The sequence below is a fragment of the Ictidomys tridecemlineatus genome, chromosome 9 (assembly GCF_052094955.1).
Source record: "Ictidomys tridecemlineatus isolate mIctTri1 chromosome 9, mIctTri1.hap1, whole genome shotgun sequence".
In the NCBI taxonomy this organism is placed as follows: domain Eukaryota; kingdom Metazoa; phylum Chordata; class Mammalia; order Rodentia; family Sciuridae; genus Ictidomys; species Ictidomys tridecemlineatus.
Window position 1 is genome coordinate 2,017,506 of NC_135485.1, and position 12,472 is coordinate 2,029,977.

The 12,472-nt window shown below is 42.3% G+C and overlaps 1 protein-coding gene across 14 annotated transcripts in view; it reads left to right on the forward strand.

The window, feature by feature from the left end:
- Window positions 1-12,472, forward strand: part of Add1 (adducin 1) — a 71,296-nt gene that overhangs the window by 26,923 nt on the left and 31,901 nt on the right. For 13 of the 14 annotated variants that reach the window (XM_021722160.3, XM_021722159.3, XM_005319006.5 and 10 more), the window contains 2 exons: window positions 5,578-5,792; window positions 11,899-12,061. In XM_021722160.3, coding sequence (XP_021577835.2) covers window positions 5,598-5,792; window positions 11,899-12,061 — 358 coding nt within the window. In that variant the 5' untranslated portion in view covers window positions 5,578-5,597. Of the gene's footprint in view, window positions 1-5,577; window positions 5,793-11,898; window positions 12,062-12,472 lie in introns of those variants that run through there. The other variant, XM_040292786.2, reaches the window with a different exon arrangement.

The following is a 12,472-nucleotide window of genomic DNA, read 5'->3' on the forward strand; positions in this document are numbered from 1 at the left end:
TATGATCTGGTTTTATATTTTAAAACTCTGGCCTAGTGGTGGAGAATGGATTGCTGTGGGGGATGGATAGAGGAACCATTAGGAGGGTGTTGTTGGTCTTGAGAGAGAGAGAATGCTCTGGATTTTAGCTGTGTGTTTGCAGGGGGTGGGACAAAGTGGATGCATGATTGTCACATGGGCAGGCCAACCTTTTCTGTTACAATCCATCCAGACTTGTTTTCTTTTGTGTGTGTGTGTGTGTTGTAAAGGGTTGTTCTCAGGACTTTCATTAATTTAGGTGTCAATATATTGCCCATAGTGAAATTGTTAGGATTTATTTTGCAAGTAAAATTGTAGCAACTTCTAGATTATTGAGATAGAGAAACATTAACCCATACTTTATTCTACTGCTTCAATACTATTTGCCATTATATCATCTTGTCTGTGTATATTTGCCATTATAATATAACATTATATAGCAGAATAGGAAATTTTATAGTTTTGCTGTTAAATGCTCTAACCTTTTTTTTTTTGTAGTATTGGAGATCAGATCCAGGGCCTTATGCATGCACACTAGGCAGGCACTCTACTACTGAGCTGCATACATCCAGCCCATGGTTTTAGTTGTATATAGATATCATGCTAAAGAATTTCTGTAGTTTCATAATTTTGCATTGAACATATCCCCCAGCCACCACATTTAGCCCATTAAGCCCCAGGTTTTCAATTTTGTGAATATTTCAATGGAAGTGACACAGGTGCATTAAAATAGCTTGAAATTCATAATCTAGAGCTTGTAAATTATTATGTTAATATTATAATCATTGTTTAATCATTCATCTATAAGTGTATATTGCATAATTATATATTGTATACTATATTCATATAAGTTCTTATAGGTATTCCATCCACATCTGTGACAATGGGATAAAATGGGTAAAAGATTTGTTTTTCTCTAAGTTGTCAGGAAAAGTAATTTAGAGTGGGATACACTTGCATAAATAATGAAAATATTATAAATATATGAATGTCATAAAGTCACAGTGTTTTGGAATGCTCCAGGACCCTGGAAAATTTTAATCCAGTTTTCTTATTTTACATAATGGGAAACTAAGACCCACACTGGTGTTTAATAAAGGCTGTGGAAAGAAAATCAATGTAGCATATTTCCTATTTTTTTTTTTTTCTGCTGAAGACCATACATCTGCATGTACCTGTAAAGGAAAAATGGCATGGATATTCAGTGCTTAAATTGAGGAGTATTATTATTACAAGTGAAACTTAAAGTTAACAGTATAGATTCATGGGGGGGGGCAGAACACATTTTAAGGGTCAAAATAGTAGATTTATGTACATTCTCAGTAAACTGATTCACTGGGCTTTTAAATTTTTCTGACTTTTGAATTACCATTGGAACGGCATAGCATTGTTTCCTAAAGTTATTTTAGAAATTACATTTCCCATTTTTTCTATAAATAATACTGTGGCTTTTATGATGCACAAGTACACATTGAGACCCGATAGTAATGTTTTCTGATCCCTTGCGCTTTCTGAAATGACAGGCATGCTCATGGGTTAGAGTCCATTGCCCCCAGTCGCTTGAATGAGCTTTTCTTTATTATTCATTTTAATGTTAAGGAATGAACACTTTAGTACCAAGTACTAAACAGCCTTCCTTTAGAGGCACAGTGATTGGAAATAAATATTAGCACAGATTACTCAGTCGCTTTATTTTATTTTTGCTGTTAGCCCCACCCCCAATGTTTTAAGTTAGCTGGGTTTCTTTAAAACTTGTGCTTTTAGTGTGTCATTGATTGATCCTAAACTCCATGCTTGGTCCTTCCAGTCATTCTTTTTTTTTTTTTAAGAGAGAATTTTTAAATATTTATTTTTCAATTTTCGGTGGATACAACATCTTTATTTTATTTTATGTGGTGCTAAGGATCGAAACCAGTGCCCCGTGCATGCCAAGTGAGCACGTTACCGCTTGAGCCACATCCTCAGCCCTCCTTCCAGTGGAACTAATTCTACAATTCGTCCACCTCCCCAATTCACCTGCCCAATTCCTCCCTTTGTGCCCCTCATGAAGCATCTGTGGAGAAGAAAGACCATACCTTAATGAAAGATTCTGCCTCCTTTCCTGCAAGGCTGAGTTCTAGTGACAAGCATGTCTCTGTTCAGCAGCAGGAGAAGCTGCTTGGGAAATGTGGTTTTGAGCAGATTTTAATAGTTAATATTTATTTTGTAACCATTTATTGTTAGACATTAAGATTAGTCCTTTCAGGGCTGTGGATACAACTCAGTTGATAGAGTAGTTGCCTAGCATGCACAAGGCCCTGGTTTAACCTCAGCATCACCACCAAAAAAAAAAAAAAAAGATCTTTTGCTGGGTGCTGTGGCACTCGTCTGTAATTCCAACGGCATGGGAGGCTGAGGCAGGAGGATTTCGAGTTCAAAGCCAGCTTCAGCAACAGCCAGGCACTAAGCAACTCAGTGAGACCCTATCTCTAAATAAAATACAAAATAGGGCTGGGGTTGTGGCTTAGTGGTTGAGTGCCCCTGAGTTCAATCCCTAGTACCAAAAAAAAAAAAAAAAAAAAAAAGATTTGTTCTTTTAAAATTATTATTGTGATTTTCAGTTGTAGATAGATACAACACTTTTATTTTATTTGTTTTTATTTTTATGTGGTGCCAGGGATCGAACCCAGTGCCTCTTGCATGCTAGGCAAGCACTCTACCTCTGAGCCACAACCCTGGCCCTAAAATTATTTTTAATTAGTCCCTTTTAACATTATTCTTAAAATCACATTAACAAAACCCAAAGCCAGAATTGAGAAAGGCCAGGTATAGGTTTGTACTTGAAAAGTAGGATCATGCTTAGTCTTGACTACTGAGCTCAGAATATGTACATTTTAATTCTAATCTTATTTAAGGAGTAGAGTGCAGGCAGGCCTGGTATGTAGATCTTCTCACGCCATTCACGGTTTTGGCAGTTTCCAGCAAAAGGAAAGCAGCCTGTCTTATCTTGAACATGTTGGCTTCACAAAGAATCTTTTCTTTCAGGACTCTGGGAACTCTGGGAATCAAGAAGCAAATCCCACCCGTTACTTTCTAGCTAAATAAGTTTCCTCATCTTTAAAGTGAGCAGAATAATGGTGTATCAACTCAGGGGCATTGAGAACAGATCATATACAGTTCAAGCAGTGTCCAGCATGCAGCCTGGCTGCTGGCCTCCTCCTCCTCTCCTTTAATTGATATTTATGTTTTTTTAGCTGTTTATTCCAGCCCAGAAAGCCATCCCAGGATTGAGTAGCTTAAAATGATTACTTTTTCATATGTCGTTATTTTGCAAATCATGAATTTAGGCAAAGCTTAGCTGTGCAATTCTGCTCCATGTGGCATTCATTGTGACCCCTTGATGGTTTTCAGGGTCTTAAAAAAATATATTGTTTCAGGGCTGGGATTTTGGCTCAGTGATAGAGCGCTTGCCTAGCATGTGTGAGGCCCTGGGTTCAAACCTCAGCCCCACATATAAATAAATAAGTGAATAAAATAAAGGCATTGTGTTCATATGCAACTACAAATATGTTTAAAAAACTCTTTAAAATAAAATTACTTCAAATATCAAGTTGTGGCAGTCCTTGACATTCCTGGATGTGCCTTCTCAGGCAGGACTTGAAAACGCCTCCTCTGCCCGTGGTTGCCTCCTGTGCTCCATGGTGTCTTGTCCAGCACAGTGTTTCCTTGTGAGGAGGGCTACAGCTTCTCCCTGTCCCCGGCTTTTACCTGTGCATGTGGTGTCCAGTAGAAAGCCTGCCTTGGCCAGCGCCCAGGATCTAGCTTCTTGTCTTCTGCACATTATATAGTGTTTGCTGCTGGGTTTGGATCTGTGGTCAGGCGGGCACCAGCTACTTTTTAGTTGCTAATCTGATTAGTCCTTAACTCTCTACCTTCTCATCTCTGTGGCCTGAGGAGCTGATGCTCAGTCACCCACCATTAGAAATCCCTGCCAGTGGCCTCGCAGACATTTGTCTTGTATCTTTTACTTCTTATCCCTTATTTATTGAAAGAAAACATTTTTTTTTTTAATTTTGTTCACAGCCTCGCACATGCTGGGGACTGTGGTAGGTGCTAGTTCCACAGTTGAGATGGCCAGTTTCCCTGTGGTCTTGGCTGTTGTCTGTGGTCACAAGGGCCTGAAGTTGGAGGGAGGAAACCTAGGGAAGTTCGTCAGGGTAGCTGTGGGCCAGGCCAACAAAAACTGCACCCCTTCCTGATGTGTGCTGAGACCTTTGTGTCCTGCTCACAGGTGCTGCTCCTGGGTTGTCTGTCCTTCCCCAAAGGTCCCCACTTTGCCTCTCCTACGCAGCTAGTGTAAGTTCAGTGTCAGTGATTTGTGCTTCCTTCTCCAATTTTCCTTAAGAAAAGGCCCGTGTTTCTGACTCTTCTGGCCCCGTGGCTGGTAGCTGCAGACACTAGTCCCAGGCTGGTCCTTTTCTGGCTGGCTTCTGTGACAGCTTGGTGAACTCTTTAATTTCAAACATCCCCTGGTTTCAGAGTTTTTGTTTTAACATCTCAAACAGTGCCCCTGCCTTTTACAGTGAGTCTGTCTCCTTGCTAAATTGTGTCTGAACTGTTTCTGGAGCGTGGTCGTGTCCAATTTTTGTGCCCAGTGTACAGTGAACTGGATGTAGGAAATGCTCTGTATGCTGTATGTATATTTTTGAAGCAGTCTTTCAGTATTTTATAGGAACAGAAAAGGAACTATTAAATGATTAAAGGCATTTCTTAGGGATTAAAGATGAACATTATATAGTATGTAAGAACATCATTTTAGGTGAGGGGTTGTGTTAAATAGAATGCAAAGTAAGTAGCTGTGTCAGCAGACTTAAATTTGAGCCCTCTTGGCATCTTTTTATATTGTTCACAAACTGGGGCATATTGACACTTCTTGTATTTACTGTTATTTATTCTTGGTACCAAAAATGTGATTGTTAATGGGGACTGTTTCCATCTGCATGAATGTAGATGTGGTAATAACTTCTCTTCCTCTGACCTGTTTGGGGAATGCTTTGCAGGGATACTACTGATACATTTTTTGAAAACTATTAGAAGTCAGATTTCTCAAGGTGGTGCTCTATGCTCAGCATAGAGCATTTGTTAGCGTGTGGAAAGCCCCAGCTTCATCCCTAGTACTGGGCAGGGATGGGGTGGGGGAGGAGAAAGAAATCAGATTTCTCCAGCAATGAACTGTGCTGCTATTAGCAGATCCTTTTTGTGTGGGATAAATCAAGAGTGTGAATAATCATGTAGTCAGAAGTTTAGTGTTCAGTTCTCTTTGGATTTGTCAGTGGACACAGTAGCTTTGTTAGATTGTTCTCCTGTTGTCTGATAAAGAACATGGCCACTGAATATGGAGGACGGGAGACTACCAATCAGCTTGTGCCTCTGAAGCCACAAAGAAACCCATAGGTCATGGCTCCTGTTGTTGGTTATTGTGTCCCCATGCTGAAGGTTGTATTTACCAGGCTGATGTGCTCATGGTGAAACACTGTTGGACATTTGAAAACAATAATTCTTTTTATTTTGTTTCTGTAGGGCCCTAGAAAGAGTGTACAATGAATGGTGATACTCGATCCGCAGTGGTGACCTCACCACCCCCAACCACAGCTCCCCACAAAGAGAGGTACTTCGACAGAGTGGATGAGAACAATCCAGAATACTTGCGGGAGAGGAACATGGCACCAGATCTTCGCCAGGACTTCAATATGATGGAACAGAAGAAGAGAGTGTCCATGATTCTGCAAAGCCCTGTAAGAGGAGTGCTTTCTCTGAGCAGATGTGATCTTCTTATGCTGTTGTATGAGTGGCCTCATCATGTTTTCTACCACAGGAGGTAGTACATCATATCGAGGTAGATGGTTGTTGAAGGAGTTCAGCTTAGTCTGTGTTTTATCAGACACAATGAAGAATCTTCAGTGTCAGAACGGAGAGGAGGCCTTTATTTCTCTTTCTTCCTGTCTTAACTGCTTCTCCAGAGGGCTTACTTTTTAATTTACTTATTTTTTGGTATTAAGGATTGAACCTGGGGTGCTTAACTACTGAGCCACATCTCTAGCCCTTTCTTTTTGTTTTGAGAGAGGGCCTCACTAATGCGGAGGCTGGTCTTGAACATGTGCTCCTCCTGCCTCAGCCTCCCAAGTGGCTGGGATTGTAAGTGTACCACCATAGTCCCTGGCTCAGAAAATAGGTTTTTTTTTTTTTTTTTTTTTTTAAGGTACTAGGGCTTGAATTCAGGGACCCTCGACCACTGAGCCACATCCCTAGCCCTGTGATGTATTTAGTCTCACTGAGTTGCTCAGCGCCTTGCTTTTGCTGAGGCTGGCTTTGAACTTGTGATCCTCCTGCCTCAGCTTCTTGTGCTGCTGGGTGTGTGCCACCATGCCCAGCAGAAAATACACACACACACACACACACACACACACACACACACACACACACACATATATATTTTTAATGTAAGACAGCGGAATGCATTACAATTCTTATTACACATATGGAGCATAATTTTTCATCTCTCTGATTGATACACAGTACATTCACATCAATTTGTGTCTTCATACCTGTACTTTGGATAATAAGGATCATCACATTCCACCATCATTAACAACCCCGTGCCCCCTCCCTTCCCCTCCAGCCCCTCTGCCCTATCTGGAGTTCGTCTATTCCTCTCATCCTCCTATCCCACTATGAGTCAGTTTCCTTATATCAAAGAAAACATTCCACATTGGTTTTTTGGGATTGGCTAACTTCATTTAGCATTATCTTCTCTAACTCCATCTATTTACCTGCAAATGCCATGATTTTATTCTCTTTTATTGCTGAGTAATATTCCATTGTGTATATATGCCACATTTTTTTTATCCATTCATCTATTGAAGGGCATTTAGGTTGGTTTCACAGTTTAGTAATTGTGACTTGTGCTGCTATAAACACTGATGTGGCTGTGTCCCATGTGCTATTTTTAAGTCCTTTGGGTATAGACCGAGGAGAGGGATAGCTGGGTCAAATGGTGGTTCCATTTCCAATTTTCCAATAAATCTCCATACTGCTTTCTAAATTGGCTGCATCAATTTGCAGTCCCACCAGCAGTGTATGAGTATACCTTTTACCCCACATCCTCGCCAACACTTATTGTTGTTTGTCCTCATAATAGCTGCCATTCTAACTGAGGTGAGATGAAATCTTAGAGTGGTTTTGATTTGCATTTCTTTAACTATTAGAGGTGATGAACATTTTTTCATGTATTTGTTGATTGATTGTACATCACCTTCTGAGATGTGTCTCTTCAGGTCCTTGGCCCATTTAGAAAATCATTTTCAACATCACATTTAACTGCATTAAATTGGCAACCCGATGGGGTCAACCAGAATGTATCTTGTTCACCTCTATAGTCTCTCTGTTTTCCCCTGGAACTTCACCACTAGCAGTTCCAGGTGACGTTTAGCTAGCTGCTACATGTCTTTGCACATGTTCTTCCCTGAATGCCCTTCTTTTGCCTCTCTCTATCTCCCTCTGGCATCCCTGTGAAGTCTCGCTCAGGGGGAGTAGGCCCTCTTTTCTTTTCTTTTTTTTTTTTTTTTGGTAGTGTTGGAGATTAAACCCAGGAACATGGAACCACATCCCCAGCTCCATGCTGTTTTTTTTTTTTTTTTAAAGAGAGAGAGAGAACTTTGATATTTACTTTTTAGTTTTCGGTGGACGGACACAACATCTTTGTTTGTATGTGGTGCTGAGGATCGAACCCGGGCCGCACGCATGCCAGGGGAGCGCAATACCGCGTGAGCCACATCCCCAGCCCACAGGCCCTCCTTTCTATGAGCTGTTTCTGACTCCGGTCTATAATGGAACACCTGCAGGACTGGCTCTCACTAACCACTGGCTGAGAGGTTCTGCCATTGCTTGTTCTTCCACATATCCTTGGCATGACACTATTTCAGACAGCAGAAAGGGGAACTTTCTTATTCTCATCCACTCCTCAGAGAATTAAGAACTGTGTGCACACCAAACGCTGTGATAACGCTAGGGATAAAACAGTGATGTTTTCAGAGTATACCTGTTAGAATTTTCTCCGCCCCATTTGTTGTTACAGTGGGAGGAAGGAAAGATAGATTTGGATGGTTTTTACCACCTAGAGTCTGAGTGCATATCTTAGCTTCATCATTTGGTAGTCCTGTAACTTTGGCCAAGTTTCCAAGTTTTTCCATACCTCAGTTTTCCATCTGTAAAGTAGGCTCCTTTAGAATTGTGACAGGGGTCAAGTGGGTGTTATGTGTAAAGCTCTTAGACTGTCTGACGTGGTGGGGTTTTGGGCCTGAGCAGCTAGAAACACGGAAATGAGCATTTCTAAGACTGGGGAGAAGTCGTCCCCATCTCAGCATTCCCACGTGGAGAGCTTTTGTAGGAGTGGGATTTTAAGCCTGAAGTTCGGGGAGAGATCTAGGCAAAGAAGCCAGCGTGGGAGCCCTCAGCACACTGTGTGGGCAGAGGATCTCATCAAGGGAGGAGTGCTGGCAGAGGAGAGGACTGAGGGCTGTGCTCTGGGAGATGGGCAAGAACTAGCAGAAGAATCTGAGAAGGAGCAGCCAGTGGCGTGGGAAGAAAACCAGGAGAAGCCCAGTGCAGGGAGTCTCTGCAGAGGCTGGAGAGGTGGCTGGGCGGAGTCCTGCAGAACCTGGTGTTGGTCTTGGGTAATTTGGTGAGCCGCAGGTGAGAAAGGCAGAGCCCCTGGACTCCAGAGGGTGTGAGGAGAGAATTCGGACTGTAGAGCTGGACAGTTCTTTGAAGCCTTTTGCTAAAAGGGAGCACAGAAGCAAGGCAGTAGCTGGAGGGGATGTGGGACTGAAGAAGTCTTCCTGGTCAGGTGGGTGAAATGACAGTGCTTTTGCACAATGAAGGAGCTGTCCAGGGGAGAGGGAAAAGCCATGGCATATCACTGCAGATGTCCTGCCCTTTGATGGGCCAGATGGCATGGGAGCCAGAGTGCAAGCGGAGGGTGGGTCTCAGCCCAGTGAAAAGGGGGAGGCGAGTGGGGCACTGCCTTGATGGCTGGTGGGTCCAAACAGGAGCTTGTGAGGTTTCTCCTAAAATAGGTAGGATCACCTGCTGAGAATGGGCACAAGGAGTGGCACAGGAGACTGCAGAAGAGAGAGGGCATGAAGAGGAGTGGGGTAAAGGGCCAGGAGAGTCAAGAATGGCCTGGGTTATTGCAAATGGGGACCGAGCAAGAGGCCATAGACTTGGGTCAGAGAGCGCAGAGCAGTTATGTGGCCCGTCTTCATTCCTGCCAGCCCCAGCCCCTTTGCCCAGCACCAGGAGAGGGAAGGAGAGTTGAGATTTTTCCACGTCAAATGTTAAGAAATTGGAGAAATGACTTTATTAGGTCTAAGCTAGGTGAGGTTAGGACACGGAAGGTGAGGGTCATGATAGGATGGAAGAAAGATGAGTTGGCTGCTAGGAGTGGACATATCCGCAGGATGGCCTCGGGATCCAAGAGGGGCATAGTTACCAGGAATGACAAGGCCTGGGGTGTGGCCATGAGGATTGGGGGCTGAGGTGGGCTGGAGGAGGGGGGATCTGGAGGCGGAGAGGCAGCATTAAGGAGACTGAGCTATTGGGAGTTGAGACCGCAGGATCAGGGCGAGGGCCTCGGCTGTGCCTGCTGTGGGGTTGGGTGCTGGGTGCAGGGGGGACCTCCAGGACTCCTGGTCACCGCCCAGCTAGCCCCTGGCCGTTTGTGCTGTAGATGCACAGGACCTCTGCACTGTACCTTTTCCCTTTTGTTTTCTTCACTAAGGTTTGGAGTTCTTATCTAAAGTTTGTCCTCAGTCTGTTCATAGTGGTGTAAGTGGATTTGGAAACCACTGAGATGGGTTGGGTGAGTGTTCAGCCTGAGGGCCCTGAGCACAGAGGTCCTGTTTCTTCAAGGCTCCTCGCACCCCCTGTGGCCAGCATTGCTCACCCGCTAGAGGCCAACTGTATCTCTCTCATTTATTTTTTCTTGGTTCTGTGGATTGAACCCAGGGGTGCTGTACCACTGAGCTACACCCCCAGCCTTTTCTGGAATTTATTTTGAGCCAGGATCTTGCTGAATTGCCCAGGCTGGCCTTGAATTTGAGATCCTCCTGCCTCAGTTTCCTGAGTTGCTGGTGTGCACCCCTGCAGCTGTCCATTGATTATGTTATGATGATTTATTTCTTGGTTGGTTTTCCCTCCCTTATTGACCACCACAAAGTATGATCTGTGATATTACGTATCATGATGTGGTGGTAGGTAGGGGTTCTTGAGGGCTCTTTTTCTTTTTTCTAAGTACTGGGGATTGAACCCTGGAGTGCTTTACCATTGAACTACACCTAGGCCTTATTTAAAAAAAATATATATATATATTTTTTAGTTGTAGATGGACACGATATCTTTTTTTAAAAAATATTTTTTAGTTGTAGTTGGACACAATTGGACACAGTACCTTTATTTTATTTTTTTATTTATATGTGGTGCTAAGGATTGAACCACACTGCACTTGTGCTAGACAAGTGCTCTACCCCTGAGCCACAACCATAGCCCCTCTTTATTTTATTTTTATGTGATGCTGAGTATTGAACCCAGTTGCATGATAGGCAAGCTCTCTACCCCTGAACCACAACCCCAGCCCATTCATCCAGACTTTAAAACAATTTTTTTTTTTTTTTTTTTAGTGAAGGCCTCAAACTTGCCATCCTCCTGCCTTAACTCCTGAGTTGCTGGGATTACAGGTGTGCCCCATGTTGACTAGCTCTTTAGTGGGCTCTGGGGTGACACCTACTTCTACTGCTGAATTACTAGCAGTGGATTTTTTGTTGCCCACATCCCCAGGCTGTCCTTGGCAGTTTTCCGCTGATATTCCCAGTTCAAGCAATGAAGAAGTAGAAGTTAGTTGAATGGGGGATCATCCTAGAGTACTTACGATTACGAGTGGGTCATCATCAGGGTGCTCACGTTTTCATAGTGGATACCACTTACAACTCTCTGATAAGAAGATGAGTATTTCTTTATAGACTACATGAAAAATTGTATTAATTAAGTTTACAGAAACTATAAAATATCTGCTGTTACAATAGTGACTTTATATTACAAGCACCATCAATCCAATGGAACCTTTTTGAGTAATTTAATATTTGGTAAAGGATGTATACATTAGGGTTCCTTTTTCCACTTTAAAAAAGTAATTTTGGAAGCATTTTGGAGAAAATACTGGAAAGCACAAAATAGAATATGAAAATTACTAGTAAGAGAATTATAATTAATGTTTTTTATGAATTTACTTGTAGTCTTTTCTGTTTAGATATATATTTTACTCTTACAGAAACTGGTTATATTGCTTTATGACCATTTTGACTCAAAAATGCACCAAGAGCAATTATCTGCCCTTAAGTTTTTACAGCTTTTGAATGTGTACATAAAGTTCTCAGGGAATCTACTCAGTCCTCTGTTGTTAGAAATGGAGGCTAACTTTCTCTCTTTTTTTCCCCTTTCTATATTGGGGATTGAACCCAGGCTTTAGACATGCCAGGCAAGTGCTCTACCTCTGAGCACCCAGACCCTGTTCTTGTGTTTTGAAAGTAATGCTGAAATGCATGTTTTTATGAACAAATCTTGGAGGACATTCTGATTATTTTCTTGAAATAGATTCCTAGGAATACCTGTTTATATTTTTAAGTTTTTATTTTATGAAACAACTTAGTAGAAAAGAATGTACCTTTTATATTCCCAGTAGTAATGTATGAGAATCTCTCTTAACTTTTCCAGCAATGGCTGAAAACAAACAAATTGGTTTATGTTACCCCTTAACACACAGAAATGTTATTTCACTTGTTTTGTTAGGCTTTCTGTGAAGAGCTGGAGTCAATGATACAAGAACAATTTAAAAAGGGGAAGAACCCCACAGGCCTATTGGCATTGCAGCAGATTGCAGATTTCATGACCACCAATGTACCAAATGTCTACCCAGCAGCTCCACAAGGAGGGATGGCTGCCTTAAACATGAGTGAGTAGTTCTTATCTTTTTGGTGGTACTGGGGGGATTGAACCCAGGGCCTTGTACATGTGAGGCAAGCAGTCTACCAACTGAGCTATGTCCCCAGCCCCATGTTGAGTAACTTGGAAATTAATGTGTTTTAGTCAGTTATGGTGAAAATGAGGCTGTGAACCCAAAATGTCTTGAATGTAGAGGACCCCTTTCCTATTAAACTGAGAACATTCAGTTGTTTCTAAGGCACATGACTTTATGTGATTTCGAGGCCCTTGGTGGATTAAAGTGGCTAATCAGGGATCATGCTCACGTGTAGCACATCAGTTTTGACGGAATTCATTTCATCTAGGCCAGCATTTCTTACACATGAGTATTTCTTACCTGACCTGCCAATTCTCAGTGCTGCTTACAAACTAGTGAGAAGTG